At 34.9% G+C, this 16485-nt stretch overlaps 2 protein-coding genes across 2 annotated transcripts; both read right to left on the reverse strand.

Moving 5' to 3' along the window:
• Positions 1-3576: 3576 nt before the first annotated feature.
• Positions 3577-12204, reverse strand: LOC120326545 (uncharacterized). The gene is made up of 16 exons (XM_078112294.1): positions 11679-12204; positions 10901-11073; positions 9673-10483; positions 9353-9546; positions 8940-9085; positions 8467-8566; positions 7831-7947; positions 7641-7763; positions 7168-7221; positions 6311-6454; positions 5891-5980; positions 5422-5535; positions 4953-5066; positions 4556-4669; positions 4274-4399; positions 3577-4037 (listed from the first exon to the last, which is right to left on the reverse strand). Exons 1-16 carry the CDS (start codon positions 11780-11782, stop codon positions 3997-3999), a joined length of 2565 nt encoding a protein of 854 aa, XP_077968420.1. The 5' UTR covers positions 11783-12204; the 3' UTR covers positions 3577-3996.
• A 305-nt stretch (positions 12205-12509) lies between these two features.
• LOC120326856 (collagen alpha-1(XXI) chain-like) lies at positions 12510-16199 on the reverse strand. The gene is made up of 8 exons (XM_039393211.2): positions 16032-16199; positions 15468-15651; positions 14843-14993; positions 14419-14516; positions 13904-14085; positions 13501-13619; positions 12942-13095; positions 12510-12808 (listed from the first exon to the last, which is right to left on the reverse strand). Exons 1-8 carry the CDS (start codon positions 16096-16098, stop codon positions 12696-12698), a joined length of 1068 nt encoding a protein of 355 aa, XP_039249145.2. The 5' UTR covers positions 16099-16199; the 3' UTR covers positions 12510-12695.
• Between the last annotated feature and the right edge of the window lie 286 nt (positions 16200-16485).

A 16485-nucleotide genomic window follows, 5' to 3' on the forward strand; every position in this document is an offset into this window, starting at 1 on the left:
TCGTTGTAGCATTAACTAAAAACATGTCGCGTTGATGCTGAAGTAAACACTGCCAATACATTAATTCTATCCTAAGTGCTAAAGTTTGATTCTTAACTTTGGTTTAACATAAATGTGACAAATATTTATATATTTCTGTATTTTGCAGTTGTTTAAACAATCCTACTGTCACTCCAGCACTCAGACTCGAAACAGCAGTACGGTAACTCGATAAATGACTCGGGAACAAAGTGACTCGGCCTGGAACTCAATATTTGAAAATTTTTTTGGGGGGGACTCAGACCTAACTCAACACTGATCACTTCCTGACTTCGAATTTCCAAAAAACTAGATCTATCATCTGATCATGAAGCTTCCTTTTTTCATACAAATGAAATCATAAACACAATATCTTCTATTATTTATAAAAAGGGGTAGTTGGGGGTTCATTGAAACTTAATAAAAACATTAATGGATCCCTCAACTCACATACTTGCCAACAATTGATATTTCGACCAGCAGGTTAGTTTTCAATAATAGTCACACAAAAGGGTAATCCCCAGTATCAGAAATGGTGTTTCCCCATTTTTAGCAACATATTTGTGGATCAAGATCGACGTCATATAACTGAACGTCATGTGCAACCGAAATAAATATCTATTAATTTAAGAAAACTTTGATTTTATCTAACAGATGCCAATAAGTGCTAATTTGTGGTATACAGTATCACGTCTCATATTGTTTCATGCATGAGTGACTTTGGTTTCTAACTTTCTGTTTCGAACTTCTTTCTGTTAAGATGACTGCGTATTCATGTGATACATTTTGATTATCTACAAACATCCGTCTATTCTCCGAGTTGACGACACAAAATAATTAATATTCATACCCATTTGTTGGATATGGGTGTTGTCTATTGCTATATTCAGTGTATGGCTATGTGATTCTTTTCGATAATAAATAAAGCACTGGTGTTAGCAAAACGAAATAATTTTCCGACGTTTCGAATTTCTAATCGGAAAATATATTTTTCGATCGGTTTATAATTGCATAAAAGTCAATACCATCGTGATCGGTTGATATTTCAGATTTCTGTAGTGTTTCTTTTTCCTTGTTATCCATTGTAAACCTGTATACTGCCTGGTAGATCTATCGTTTTTTTGTCTCATTCATCGTGTCCCAAGTTCACAACTTTTCTAATACGACAGCGATCAATTGTCTCATTATTATATTTCAAATCCAGTCGGAAACTCCTACTCCGCGCAATGAAACCAGACTGCGACAAGGAATGTAAGGTTGTTTCGTATATACGTCGAGGTTGTTTTGTTTTCATGTCCCTTTGTATAGTAAATTAAAAATAATAGGCTGAATAGGGTCTGTTCGATCTCGACCTTACAAAATCACATGCGTAGCAAATACAGCTATGAATTTTGTGCCGGAGTATTAGTATTGGAAGTATTTTCACCGCGGCCTGGTCTGTAAATCGGCCAATATTAAGCAATGTACAATCTTGATTAACACGTTCACGATTTTTTGCATTTTTTAATGAAGTCAGTCAAATCGCAAACGTTTGTATAAATCCTATTTTCCCATTTTGCTGGAAATGGGCTTACACGAACCTCGGTATCCCATTAGTCTTCTACCAAGCATTAGCAAAATATTTGTAACCCTTAACAATGGCGTTGTTACTGTCTACTTCGTATCACGTGGTCTTTCAACCGACGAACATTTCAGTGGCTTATCTACGTAAAATGTCGCCCTTGACAAAGTTTGAAAATAAATGCGCCCCCTGATCGTGACTGGCAATTTTCATCGGGTGTTGTTGAATTGAGATACTTGTACGGTATTATTTTAGTCAAAATACGAGTTACAGTTATTCCAATTCAAAATTATTTTATTGAAACATTTTACGATTAAAACCTTTCGCCCTTTTTGCGCCCCTGTTCATGCGACGCCCATGGCACGAGCGATGGCTGCCACACCCTAGGTACGCCACTGTGAACAATTGATTTCGTCATAAAGCTCTGGCACCGACATGTTAACTTATATAGAAACTGTTACATTATGAAAATGCATTCGAAATATCACAAAAAATAGAAAGTCAATCATTTTATTCTGTGATAGAGATTAAAATTATTATTTTTTGTTATCAATTGCGCTGTGTAGTGAAGACGAATCTTCCTGAGTAAGCTACTTGTTTTCTACGCCGCAATTGATACCAATTCAAGCTCTTCTGCTACAACTTTAATCTATAATCAATGAATAAGGCAATAGAATACGAAGCCATGATATTTATACCAAGTAATAACTAGAGATGTACCGATGTATCGGTATCGGGTATCGGTATCGGCAATATCGGCCATTTTTTCGGTATCGGCCATGTATCGGTATCGGTTAGATTAAGGCCGATATTTCCGATATATTTACCTTTTTGATATGTTCTAGAATGTTTTAAAAGATAAGTTGGAATACTACTTTTCAATTTATTTTTTGTCTGGAGAGATCGTGAGCTATGAGCCATACATGTCCCTACCCCCGCGAGAGAATAGGATTCACGTATTTTTAGCTATTTTCGCTGTCAAATATTTATATTGACATTTTTAATATTACATAGTAATTATGAAGAAATATATCAACACGGCACATAACAAAAAGCAATTAGGCGCCCAGTTTTAAATCATACAGTGGAATTGGGGTCCTTATTAACGGCACATGGACTTTTGGCACGGGTATAAATTCTGACTGTTTGTCGTCAAGTACGAGTGTCATTTAGTCCGACGACATCGATAAACTAAATTCCGACACAATTATCCCTCTACGCAGATAATAATTTTGTTTAACTACACAATTTCTTTATAGATATATTGACATGACCGCCTAGCCCCAGAGGGCCTAGAGTCCTAGACTGTCTCAAAATATATGATGGTAATTGTATAATAATATAAAATAGTAAAGTAAAAAAACACCCTCGACGGTTATAAATAGGCCTTCTTTTGGTCGGTGCTGATTGATATTCTTTCATGTTGGCTTTGACTTATTGCGTCGACGATTACGATTAGCCACGAAATAAAATATTTGAAAAATGCTTTTAATTTGAACGTAGGACGGCGGCTCTAGAATGTGTGGGTGATATTCGATATTCTTTTAAACACGAATAACGATATTCGAAGGTCGCGATATTAACATTAAATTCAAATTGGACATCCCGGCTTATGAGTTTTCTAATTGAACACCGAGATTACTAGCGTTACTGTACAGTGTATCTTAATCAGTTAAAGCAAACACCAAACATTAATTTCATATTATGTGATATATCTTTATTTCGATCTGAAATAATGTGTACTATGAACAACGCTCAAAGACCATTGTTTTAACCCGTCTGCCCTACACAGCACACCTAATTAAGTAATATTTACATAGTATCGGTATCGGAATATCGGCCTTTCTGTAGTATCGGCATATCGGTATCGGTATCGTTTTTTTCAGCTGATATCGGATCGGTATCGGTATCGGCGACAAAAGTGGTATCGGTACATCTCTAGACTAATAACAACATATAAGATAATATATTATACGTGATATATATTTTATTAAATTGCAAAATCCATTTAATGAATATCAATTATCCCAAAATGCAATATGTTGAAATGTAAGCTATACAATGTAATTGAAATGTCTGATTATATAGAATTTTAACCTAGTAATTATACGCAAATACAGTCAAATTAAAGCAAAGAGATTTCTGGGGTTTGACCTTGATCGTAGCAAAATTGGTATATATTAGAATTATATGGACAGATCCAACAACGATAACGTAAAATTTGATAAAAAAATTGAAACCGGCAATTAATAAGTTTAGAGAGATTGAAATGTTTTCTGCTCAAAGGTTGTCAGTGTTTTCTTAATTCTATGTTTATAAAGAGAACTACATTGGTAACTTTAGTATATATTGAATAGTTTTCACTTCATTTTAAAATTGACGTTTCTTAGAATCGACGACATCTCTTAAATTTGGTATCAGTTTTTGTTCGCGGCTTGAATGAAGTCCGGGCTGGGCTCTGTAAATATGAGTGAAATTGGTAAATTATTACAATACTTAATTTAAATAGCTTATAGGGTATTATCATAATCCGAATGGCCCCGTTCAGATATGAATTCAGATGATGGACAGTTATACATATGGATCCAGAAATCCCACTTAATAGATAGGGCTTGTTTGACTAAAAATTATATACATTATAACTGTATTCAGGTGTTTGTCAAAAAAGAATATTTCGACAGCAAAATAACTTACCAACGCAGAGGGTTCCGTCTAATACATATCCACCAGAGCACTCGCAAGAATAGGATCCCATCGTATTCACACAGAGTCCGTTGATTCTATCACATTCATGAATTCCAGAATCACATTCATCAATATCTGTCACATATAATTAGATTTTGGGTGGGCAATTGAAAATGAAAAAATTCCAAGTAGAAATGGTAGTTTGGGTAAATCATCGGAATAAGCGAACGTCAATAATCTGAGATGTTATGTTAAATTAAGCAGTTTAAATTTGAGCTTCTTATTTGTTACCGTTTTCGCAATAAGTTCCAGTGACTCCATCCGGGCATTCACACGCAAAATCATTAATTTTGTCAACACATGTTCCATTGTTTTCACACTGGCTGAATTCACATTCGTTTATATCTGAGAAAAGTATAAATACATTAATACAAAATTACCGTGTTTTCAACAATTAAATATAAAATTGAATCTCAAAATGTCGCGTCTAACACTTTTTTCGCACTCGTCTTTCTTGTAGCACACTTTGCCATATCTGTCCCACGCTTACCACGACTATTTTGAGATACCGATTGAAGAATATTTTTCTACAGATTTTTATAGAATGAACTATTGCCCTTGTGACATTTCATATAATGATAAACTAGGTAATGGATTTTCCGACCTAATATTATGCCACGAGTCTCACCTTTTTCACAATGTATTCCATCATATCCATCTGTACATCTGCAAACATATCCATTTATTTCATCCAAACATGTTCCGTTGTTTTTGCAAGGTTCAGATGCACATTCGTTGATTTCTAAAAATACTTAGATTTTTTATTGTGTCATATTAAACACTCGAACTGTAAGTCGATTGAATTTTTACAAACTATCAAAAATGCATTTGCTACGCTTAAAGTATCACAAATTGATTCATTTTGAGTCAAATATAAGCTGTGGTTGTTTATGTGTAAGATCAGTATATCATATATTGATTAACAAGGCAATAAATATAGCCAACGGTCATGAAAAAGAGTTCATTGTGAGATACATTACGGAGCAAGCACAATTTCCGCGTTTTTGGACTGCCAACACACTCATATTTTTTTATGTTTAAAAATACTTAGGAAATTATTACTGCTTTATTTATTTAATTTTCAAAACATTTCATACCTTCACAAGTAAATCCATCACCGTAAAACCCTGGTTTGCACCAACAATTGTAACCACCAGGAACGTTCGTGCAATTTGCATAATAACTGCAGGCAATGACTGTCGAACTTTCTACTGTGAGCAAACATAAAATAATACACTAAATTATTTGAATCACGGAAATTTATACTCCGTATTCTGTACTTTGGTTTAAAATGCAAAACATTGTATATTTCTAATCATTTTATAATTATAAATTTTGTCGAAACCCAGGGTCCAGACATCACCTTAAAAAAAGATTTCCGATAAAACAATTGTTATACAGAACAAGAACAAATAAAATTCACCACACACATATGACGACATGTGTTACCATAATATCTCAATGATTTTGTCTATTAGGCGAGAGTGGCTGTGAACTAGTTTTGAATTTTAAACTTTTAAAACAAATAAAAATTTTCTCAACTTCTACACCAGAAGTCAAACATACCTGTATATATAATATCTTGTTTATCGTCTTCTTGAAGACCATAATTGTATTGCTGCATTTCATTGTTCATTAAACTGCATTCATCTATATCTGTGCATGCGAAGAATAGGATATATCCGATCACAATTCTTTCTATAGCACAGTGGCTTCTCAGCGATTTTGATGGATAGAAACCCCAATGAATCAAAGGCTTGAGGAATCCCCAATAATGTTTTAAGTGCAGTAAGTTTAATAATGGTGGCAAACCTAGTAGGCATTCGATTATATTTGAACAAGATACTAATAGGATCTCCCGGATTTGAATAGAAATTTGCGGAACTATAGAACTCTTCTGGCGGAACACTAGGAATCAAGGATGAAAACCACGGTTGTAGCATATGCGAACTGTGCTACGAGAATGGGAAGTGATTGACTAAATACCTGAACAAGTCAAACCATCCCCCGTATATTCTTGATTGCACTGGCATTTGTAACTGCCATAAGTATTAATACAAGTTGCTTCAGCATGGCAAAGCGGAGATTTTCCACCACCGGATCCCGACATGTAAATATCCAATTTGAAAGCTGTAAAATGAACAGTTAAATATTTTAGTAGAAAATACAGCTTCAAAGTTCAATTTGGATTTATTTGAACTTGTTTCGCGATTCATTATGACAAAATGCAATGTCGCCTACACGCAAATATCAACATGTGGGATAGGCAGTGGCGTAGCATCCACCCCCGCAACCCCCGCGGTCGCGGGAGGGCCCAAGCGGTTAGAATTTAGAAATTTCTTGTGGTTTGATCGCACCGGCAAAATTATGAAGGCTGTCAGAATGATGTCGAAAGCAAAACCTCTCAGTGGCGCACAGAAACGCAAAAAAAAGGGCAGAAGAGGAGGAACGTATGAAAAAAATTAAAGTAACCAAGATAAACAGCAAATTTTAGGTCACCATTGCCTTTTTATAGCGACATGTTATGCTTTTTGACAAAATAAAAAAAGGCGTTGTTTTAGCTTATGTCCGACAGTTTTTAGGGTCATTTCCACGAAATATTTTTGCGGGGGGCCCACGAGAGTCTTGCTACGCCACGGGGGATAGGCGACAGACTGCTGAGAAATTGATATACAATTAGTATAGCTGGGATGTACCGAACGACAAATCTTTAGTTTGTCAAGGGCCACCAGTTTCATATACATACGCTGGTTGGTGTGTTTAAATTGTAGAACAACTCTGGAATGTCATGAAAGATCGAGCAATATATGGAGATTGTATGAAGTCATTACTTCAATAATTACCATTTTGTTCTTCGATTGTTTCCTGTATTTCCTCTAATTCACATTCGTCAACATCTGTAAAAATATTTAAGACAAGCGCCAAATGTCATATAAAAATGTTCCCATATGTCATATATATGTGTTCTCACGAATTAAAATAAAATAGCAAATTTTAAGTGAAATATTGGATTTGTCCGGTCCAGCAGAACACATATTATAGCCTACTTGTATGAGGCATGACGTTTAAAACGACTGACGTTTAGAAAAGCTTTCCGATATTGATCCACTGTTATTATGTGTTAATATTGACTAATTAATTGTTCACAACAAAAAAGATGTGACCCCATGTCAAAAATCGTTTAATCACAGGAAACATGAGGTCGTTTAATAATTTCTTCAACCGATCATCCGCTGTTTCTTTGCGTTGCAATTGTTTGCACATTATCTTCGCGTTTATAGAAACGATACAAAACAAAGGGGGGCACTTAACTTACCTTTACACATTGTTCCATCGCCCTCGAATCCAGGAAGACATTTGCAAGCATAATTTCCTTCTTCTCCCATACATTCTGCTTGTTCATGACATTTTTGACCTCGAACACTGCATTCGTCATACGCTGTAATGATTAAGTCATTCATAGGTTCGGTATTCGTTTCAATATCTGAATATAAACCCATACTTACAGTCGCATAGTCCACCATGCTTAGTAAAGTTGTGATTGCAGACACATTCAAAAGAACCAGCGGTGTTGAGACATTTAGAATTTTCAGGGCAAGTCACGAAATCACATTCATTGATATCTGTTAGAAAAATAAAACAAGAGAATGGTGTTTACTCGTAACTCGCCAATTAAGAAAGTTCAGTTTTTAAAGATCATTTGGATATAAATTTTAATATCAGCAGAAACGAACATTGTACACCGGCGTAACATTCGGGATTTAGATGCCTCAGATTTGAACATGAAAACACAAACGAGAATTCTTTATCAAAGTTTATAGTCTGAATCTTTCAAAACACCCACTACTGCACAACTGTTGGAAACGGGGTCAGTTCATATGCAAATTACCGGTACGTGATTTAAAAACAAATAGAATAACATTTTATATTTATTTAAGATGAAATCGTCATTCAAAACAAATGCAGAAAATGTTACTCTTATACGGTACCATCACTTTCATTTAATGGACTACAATTTATATTTTTGGAATTCTAATTTTTCAAAATCATGATAGAATTGATACCCGTTGCCCCAAGCACAAAATAACCCAAGCCGGCTCTACTATGAAGCAACTAATAGAAAACTAGAAACAGAAACTTACCCAATTGGCAACAATCACCAGTCCAGCCGTCAATGCAAGCACATCCATTAAGTACTGACATTAACCCACCGTTAAAACATACTCGATTGCATTGCCGTGCCTGAACATATATTTTCACCAATAAATCCATAGTGGTGAAAACGTATCGGTTACTGTTTTATCCCATTCATGTATAAATGCATTTTGCATTACAAGACAGAGATCTTCATTTGGTAGGTCAAAAATTACGTGATGCTCATAGCGCCATGCATTTTCGAAAAACTAAGTGGGTTTTATTTATAAATTTAAATATTCTGGATCATCCGCCTTCAACTAAAGAAAGCATATATAGTCAGAAAGTAGAGATATGTGCAAAAGTGGATTTGGCCCAGGTCTTAAGTGAGCAATCACTAATTATCTTATAAAAATGTGGTAAATCATAGAAAATGTATTAGTGTTGTCGTCATGTTCTTTGCAGATCATTGTAGATTCACCTGAATTAAAGATTCCTGGATATTGCATTCTAGTCCGCCACAACTGGCTTGCTGAATAATTTGCTTTGAACGACTTTGCAGGCCATTGCTTCCGCATGTGTAAGTGCAATCTGACCATTTTGTCCATTCGGACAGAGCACAGTTCACTATTGATAAAGGGACGAATTAGTATTATCATTAGTAATTATCAAAATTTAATTTAAAAAATGTGTACTTTTTCACCTGTTTTGCAACACGTACTTGTTTCCGCAAATGGGTCAAGCGAATGGTTGCTTTGTTAAATTCTTTGAGTTGAACAATCAAATTAAAGACGGACATGAGATCATGTTTTACAAAGAATATTTGCTTGTAAATTGCTTACAACAATAAAACCTAAGAAATGTTTCATCATTCAGCGAATGAATAGTTGTTACCCGGGCAACAGTTTGTGCTGCAGTCACGTATTTCCGTCTTTTCTCCTTGGCATTTTTCTGCAATGCAAGATGACCCCATCTCAACTTCTCGTGATCTCGTTTGTGTTCCGTTCCCGCATGACTTGCTGCACATGCTCCATTCGCCCCAAGGATGATATTCACATTGTGAAGGACAGCAAAAGTCATTACATGATCTATAATGGTATCAATAAAAATACCAAATTACTGAATACGAACTACTGACTTTAAGTCTATGCAATTTACAAATACATTTTTCGTTTAAATTAGCTGTTGACTACCCCGAATTTGTTGAATTTTACCTTGTCTCGGATGTGGTACCATCACAGTCCTGCCCTGCACACAAAGCGAAAACGTTGACAGATCTTTCTCTGGACTGCATTCCTTTGTTGCATGTTTTCGTACACTCGCTCCAATCTCCCCAATCATTCCAGGCGCAATCCACTGGACAACATTGTTCGTTGCAGATTTCAATTTCTTCGTTTTGTCCCATACATTCTTTTCCACCACATAAAGCAGCAACTGCAACTTGGCGTTCGCGGTATTGATATCCCCCGTCACATGTTTTTGTACACGACGTCCAGTTGCCCCACTCCCCCCAAACGCAGTTCTGAGGACAACAATTTTCATTGCATGGTCGTTCGTCAACAGATTCTCCAACGCATAGATTCCCCCCACAAGATGACACAGGATTTTGTCCTCTTTTTCTCTGTTGTGTACCCCCTCCACAAAGTGCTGAACATGAGCTCCACTGTTGCCAATTCTGCCAAGCACAGTCTGTAGGACAGCATTGACTGTTGCACGGTTTTTCGTCATGTACACTTCCATTGCAAGGTTGTCCACCACATTGTGCCACTGATGCAAATCCCCGGTGTCTATCATTGATTCCACCGCCGCAACTTTGTGAGCATCCTTCCCATTCTCCCCATGCTGCCCAAGAGCAATTTACTGCACAGCATTGTTCGTTACAAGCCCGAGTTTCAACTGCCGGTCCAGAACAAGCTGCTCCGCCGCAAGAGGGTCCTGAATATCTCCGTGAACGAACCTGAGTACCGCCTCCACATTTTTCGGAGCAGGTAGACCAGGAATTCCAACTTCCCCATTTACAATTCACTGAAATCAACCATTGGTAAATTTATAATGAACGTATGTGGATTAATTATAACTTTACATTTTCTTATGTTATGTGAACCAAGATGGCGGACACCGGAACGTAGTATGTGTACCAGGTTATGGTTATGCCATAAGTTTATTCAAATTTTCCTTATTTTAGTTCTATTACGAGTTCGGGGACTAGAAAAGTGATTCTCGTAGTATCATATACTTCGGGAGTAGGTACCCTCAAACCTCGTAAGAGTGAGGAGCCGCAAAGTTTGTAGTTATGTTGTGACATACCGTAGCTACTGAATCTCAATATCCTGCACAAATCGAACGGAAATTCGGTATGTAATTGGTACATTTCAATATAAAATAGGGATTTTGTTTATCATTTTGGTCTTCATTAGTCTTTACCAAGTGGGCTACACGCACCTGGGCAGCAGTTTGTGTTGCAGGGTTTCGCTTTTGGCATGTTACAACTTCCACATTGTCCCTGGTTTTGAGTTTTGACTGGATATCTTATTCCTCCTCCACAAGTTTTACTGCATGAACCCCATTTCCATTTACAAGGATTCGTTGGGCATCTTCGACGACGCCTTCGCCACCTACAAATAGAAGCAAAGTGACTTGAGCTGCAGCAAGTACATCCAGGAATGTTGGTCAATCAAAAAAGTCGATTTTAATATAATTAAAGTCTAACAGTTAGAATGAATCTGGAGTTGGCACGTTGATATGAATTTTATTAAAACGAACGCTTTAATCATTGCAAAGCGAATAATTTGCAAAATTTTCGTCTCTTGTAATTCCAGACTAGAAATGCAATTTCTTGATTGATTGATGTACCTTAAAACTTAGTCACGGGCTGCTAAATAAAAAAAAAATTCATACTAGACGATCACAAAGGTATATGGAAAATTGTCTATTCGTTCAATCATAAAAGAATAAGGTTCAACTACCTAGAACTTTGAATATCATTTTGCGATTATGTATACATCGTGCTGGCTGCTTTTTTTAAAGACACAGTTTCTATATTATATTATCTTAATATGGAATATTTTGTATAAAAATAGAAGCTCTAAGCAATTTCGAATTTGTATATCTACATTGTGAAATTGTTAATATAGCTAAATATTGAATATTTCATAATTACGTATTTAAAATCAGATCAATCGAAACATCCCATCCCAATTGAATTGAATACAGCACTTACCATGAATTGCCACATGCTGCAAACAGGATAACGATGAACAAAACTATTCTTTTAGAAGCCATGATTCTTTTTTCGATACCAATAAGAATTAACTTGAAGGGCATTATCGTCTCATATTTATATTAACATTTTTTTCATGTTTTATTTTCTTTAGTTACTGCTCCATCCGTTTCAGGATACTCATCCGACATAACTATTGATCTCAATGCACAAAAACAGGATCTTAGTCATAAGAAACATTGCCCAGAAAGGTGAAAAACCTTATCACCGCGACACGGCTTTATTTTTTCAAAAAGCAGTACATTTATTCTATTCACGCTCGCGATTTTTCATGTCCATTATATTCATAACAATAAATCAGTTTTTGTTTGTGATGAGAATTCAGAATCCAAAAGCTTTGTAGTTATTTAATCAAAAGCGTGAGTAATTTGTAATGATGAAGTTGCAAATATGATAGAGTTTTGTTAACAACTAATGGTCTTAAAAATTGCTGCCTCGAGATAAAGCGACAGTTAAAGAAATTGGCCCGCTAGATTTTGGACTGGCTACCCTCTTGCCATAAGAGGGATCTTGGGAATATTTTGCGGGTTTCGTGGAGCGAGATTTTCTGAACCGTGGGGCAAATTAGCTTACCCACGTTTAAAAATTGTCGGGTACGATACGATCGTGTTCAACACTAAGGAATCACTTTTCGGGGATCGGTGAAGAATTAGGTTGAAGTCCCGATGCCCGATTTCTGTTATTTACAATTTTATTGTTATATTCAACAATATATTATTCACATATTTTCATATATTAACCAATATTATAAAGAAATATCCTATCACAATTGGGAATAACAATCTAGTGAACTGCCATATATATATATATTATACAAAAATAACAGCTTTCAGATTCGTAACAGAAAATCCACATATTTTCCAGCAGGTGAAATATTATCAGTAGAAAAGACTGCGTGGTTAAGAAGCAAACTAAACAAGCATAACGAAAACAACCTCAGTTTGAAGCCATTTGTTTCTAAGGCTTCATAGCGTCATATCTTTCTATATTCACTAATTTTATGTTCATTCCTGGCGATTTGATTTGTTTGATTTTCATTCTTAGTCCTTTAACTGGTGATTCAAATATTTCTGAAAACAGTAATAATGAGATTAAAAAAAAATCATTCCGGTTTTTCATACTTCTATCCTTTTTTATTATTTTTGAATATTCTTGTTCACATTTGATGAATTTGATTTTCAACGGAAAACATGAAACATTTACTTTCATTTTGTCCTATTTCGTCCCAATTGACATTCTTCAGTAGAAATTTTCTGAATGCATCCACAGAGCACTGGGTAGGAATGATACCAGGGCCTGCACATCGCAAGTCATTATCATAGTAGAGCGCGCACAAATCTCCGTTGCATGTTTTTGTCTGTGTGTAATAAAACATATCTCCATTGGGTATCAAATATAAGATTTTATCCAATACTACACTCTTGTTAGTTCATAACAGCGCAATTTAATATCAGAATATGAATGATATCCGAAATGCGGAAATTGATTTTATATACAAATCGTGACTCAGAAGCAACATATCGTTTATTCGAGTCATGAAACGTACCCATAGTTTTAACTATTCTGTGATATATTTGAATAATTAGATACCAACAATAGCTTAATACTTTATTTGTCTTCTTTTTGCATACGTGTCACCCGTTTGCATGAAAAATTTTCGCGAGATAGTAAGATTTCTAAATGTATGTTGGCGATACTGTTGGTTCAATTTCATTTAATCTAGAATCTAGAATATCTCCCCATATGTTGCAAATCAGTTTACCTGATTTATAAAGACACTTCCACTCAATGTTCTTGTTGCATTTTTAAACGTCTTTGTTCGCATTTGAATACCTGGTGAACACGATGCTGAACACGGCGACCAGGAACTCCACATCAGATCTGGGCATAAATTAGCATTTGGAGCTTTAATGATCATTCAGAGCTAGATCACTGTATCAGCATGAGGGCAAATTTGTGCATACAACAAACGAATAATTACTGTTAGAAATAGCATGAATATAACCAGTCTGGGAAACGTGAAAAGTTTAACAAAACTGTCATTATAAAGCAATACCAAATAGTTTTATTTCATACTTCACTTATTGGGCTTTTGATTGTTTGTTATAGTTATGCCATTTTACTAAGGACATGTTCTTTGCACAAAATTTGCATCAGTGAAGTACCTGTTGAATTAATGAGAGCAGTAATGAAATGGGAAGAATTGTTACGTAGTGCACTGAAATCATGAAAGGTGAATACTCTGTCGTTTCCCGTGCCACCGTTTGCAATCGTTTGTAATTCGTCCAATATATAATTTCCAACTCCTATTGCAAACGCAGTAACTGTATCATTGTATTTATCATGCCTTTAACAAAGAATGAAATAATGGTTAATTTAGTGACATATGCATGTGTTAGTTCCACATGTTAAAAGCATTTTTAAATCTTTTATCAACCAGCCTTCAACTAAAACTAACCGCGTTTATCTACCAACGCATATGACATTGTATCACGATTTGTGATAAATGTCTGAATTTATAAAATTCCTTGTCGTTTCCTCATCAAAAAATACCAAAGTGATGTATAAATTGAATCGATTTTCCACTGATGATTTGGCAAAATAAACTGCTTTACGTGGACTCATCTGTTTACTAAATCAATAGATGTCGAATATATCAAGCAAAAATTCAGTAACATACCAGCTTTGAAGAAAAAATCCATCATGAGCTCTGCCATCAGTCACAAGAATCATTGCTTTCTTGGACGTAATATAACTTGGAGATTTAGAGAATTCCACCTGAAAAATAAAATGAAGAATAACTAGATAATCTACTCGTTTTATCAGTGTCACTGTTGTGTAACAATATTCCGATATATTTATTATAAACGATAACGAAATATGTTTGAATCTTGAATACATTTGTTATATATTGTTATCATAGTATTACAGAGCTGGTGATGTTACGGCAAATCACATGATAATAACATAGATGATTTCTACAAACTACTGTAACTAAAATCGTCTCCACATGTTAGTTAGAAACAAAATGTACTGCGTTTGCAATACGAAAATATTTCCATTTTACTGATACGTTTTATTCATCTATTACGAACCCATCTCACCTCCATTACTCTTCGTAATGCATAGTAGGTATACGTTCCCGAACTCAAGTATGACATGTTCATAATTCTTGGTGAGAAACAGGATGCATTATTCACGCATTCTCCCAGCACAAATGGAATAACAAACTTATTTGAATCTCCAATAGAAACCCTAGGAATAATTCACCAAATCAAATCAGAACAAACTCGAACGTTATACGAAAATATTATTGTCATAAAAATCGATCAAAATTTATTCTGTACTCTCGTAGTACGTGTACCAGGTTAGGGTTAGGCCATAATTTTATTCCGATTTTTCTAATTTTAGTTCTATTACAAGTTCGGGGACTGTCTGTGTTAGCCAAGTTAATATAACCCTTCCTACCCATTGGTTTTAGTTCCTATACACAACTTGATGTAGAGTGGGCGAACAAGATTAGTTACCTCCATATTGTTACACACACCTCTGGAACGTCATTTTTTCTATATTATCTATATTATTTATTTAGGTATTTCAAATTGGCCACTATTTTTTACTATTTAGCAAATCAGTTATTTTAAGAGGTTTTAATTGCACTAGCTTATTACACGAGAGTGATATTATCTGATGTATGAATAAAAATAAAATAATGAAAGCACATATTACCCGGCCCCAGACGTATCCTTGTTCGAATATTGTAATACTTCGACATGTGCAGCGTCTTCAAAAGCTTCATATATGTTTACTGTTTGACTTACCAGCCATTGTTTTACTATTTCGAAGTTTTCAGGTCCGATAGACCCTGATCCATCAACTACAAAGATTATATCAAGCAATGCCTTTTTTTCAGCTAAAATATCAAAAAGATACCATAAAAATATGCTATAATTAATATTGCTAGGTTTATTACATTTTTGTTAGTGGACTCAAATTTTTTTTTATAAATAATCCTAACGAGAGGTAGGTGATGATCGATGTGTTCAGATTTTTATTTACTCTAAAACAATCATAATATCCAATTGTCATTCACTGTATTCAAAATAATAAGTATTCGATTGAAATTGTTGGATTGAATTTTCTCAAGAAAACAAAATGATTCACAACGCTCTAATTATTTCATTGGTGGGACACACTCATTTAAAATGGGACAATATTGTTACATTCAGTATCTATATAAATTATGCAGTTGCATATCAAAACAGTTTGTTTCAAGCTAATCTTAAACCTTACCATTTTGCTGCGTTGCCAATGATCCACCGATGAAAAAAAGGAATAAAAGTGCTTTGATGATGAGCATTGTTTACAAATTCTGACAAATAAGTACTTCAATGTGAAAAACACGTTTAAACAAAATCTTCTGTTATAAAAATTACGAAATATACTAAATAAGTCGGATAAAAGAAAAAAAGATAAAATTTCAGTAGCAGAATTTTTGTTCTATAATGCTATCCAAACAACCATCTCCATATGTAAAATGTTTTTTCGGTGGCATGACAAAAACCGTTGCCTTGGTGACAGAATATTTTAAAGTTTTAAATAGCTATAATATTGATATTTATATCACTTTGATGTATGAGAATTTAGCTAAAGATGTTTGAATATAACACGAGCCTCACTACACGCAAGAAATTGTTTATGTGCATTTTTTCACATACATATAATAATTAACATTTTAAATCGGCTA

Source organism: Styela clava, chromosome 4 (genome assembly GCF_964204865.1).
Source record: "Styela clava chromosome 4, kaStyClav1.hap1.2, whole genome shotgun sequence".
Classification (NCBI taxonomy): Eukaryota; Metazoa; Chordata; class Ascidiacea; order Stolidobranchia; family Styelidae; genus Styela; species Styela clava.

What these genes read in the sequence shown, in the direction of transcription:
- LOC120326545 (XM_078112294.1), bottom strand. Translation starts at nt 11,782, where the DNA reads ATGCCCTTCAAGTTAATTCTTATTGGTATCGAAAAAAGAATCATGGCT. An exon ending in GCAGCATGTGGCAATTCATG is followed by an intron (nt 11,074 to 11,678) that starts GTAAGTGCTGTA and finishes TTCTATTTGTAG; the next exon opens with GTGGCGAAGGCGTCGTCGAA. An exon ending in CAACACAAACTGCTGCCCAG is followed by an intron (nt 10,484 to 10,900) that starts GTGCGTGTAGCC and finishes GGTTGATTTCAG; the next exon opens with TGAATTGTAAATGGGGAAGT.
- LOC120326856 (XM_039393211.2), bottom strand. Translation starts at nt 16,098, where the DNA reads ATGCTCATCATCAAAGCACTTTTATTCCTTTTTTTCATCGGTGGATCA. An exon ending in CATTACGAAGAGTAATGGAG is followed by an intron (nt 14,517 to 14,842) that starts GTGAGATGGGTT and finishes TTTATTTTTCAG; the next exon opens with GTGGAATTCTCTAAATCTCC. An exon ending in GAAGTGTCTTTATAAATCAG is followed by an intron (nt 13,096 to 13,500) that starts GTAAACTGATTT and finishes TATTACACACAG; the next exon opens with ACAAAAACATGCAACGGAGA.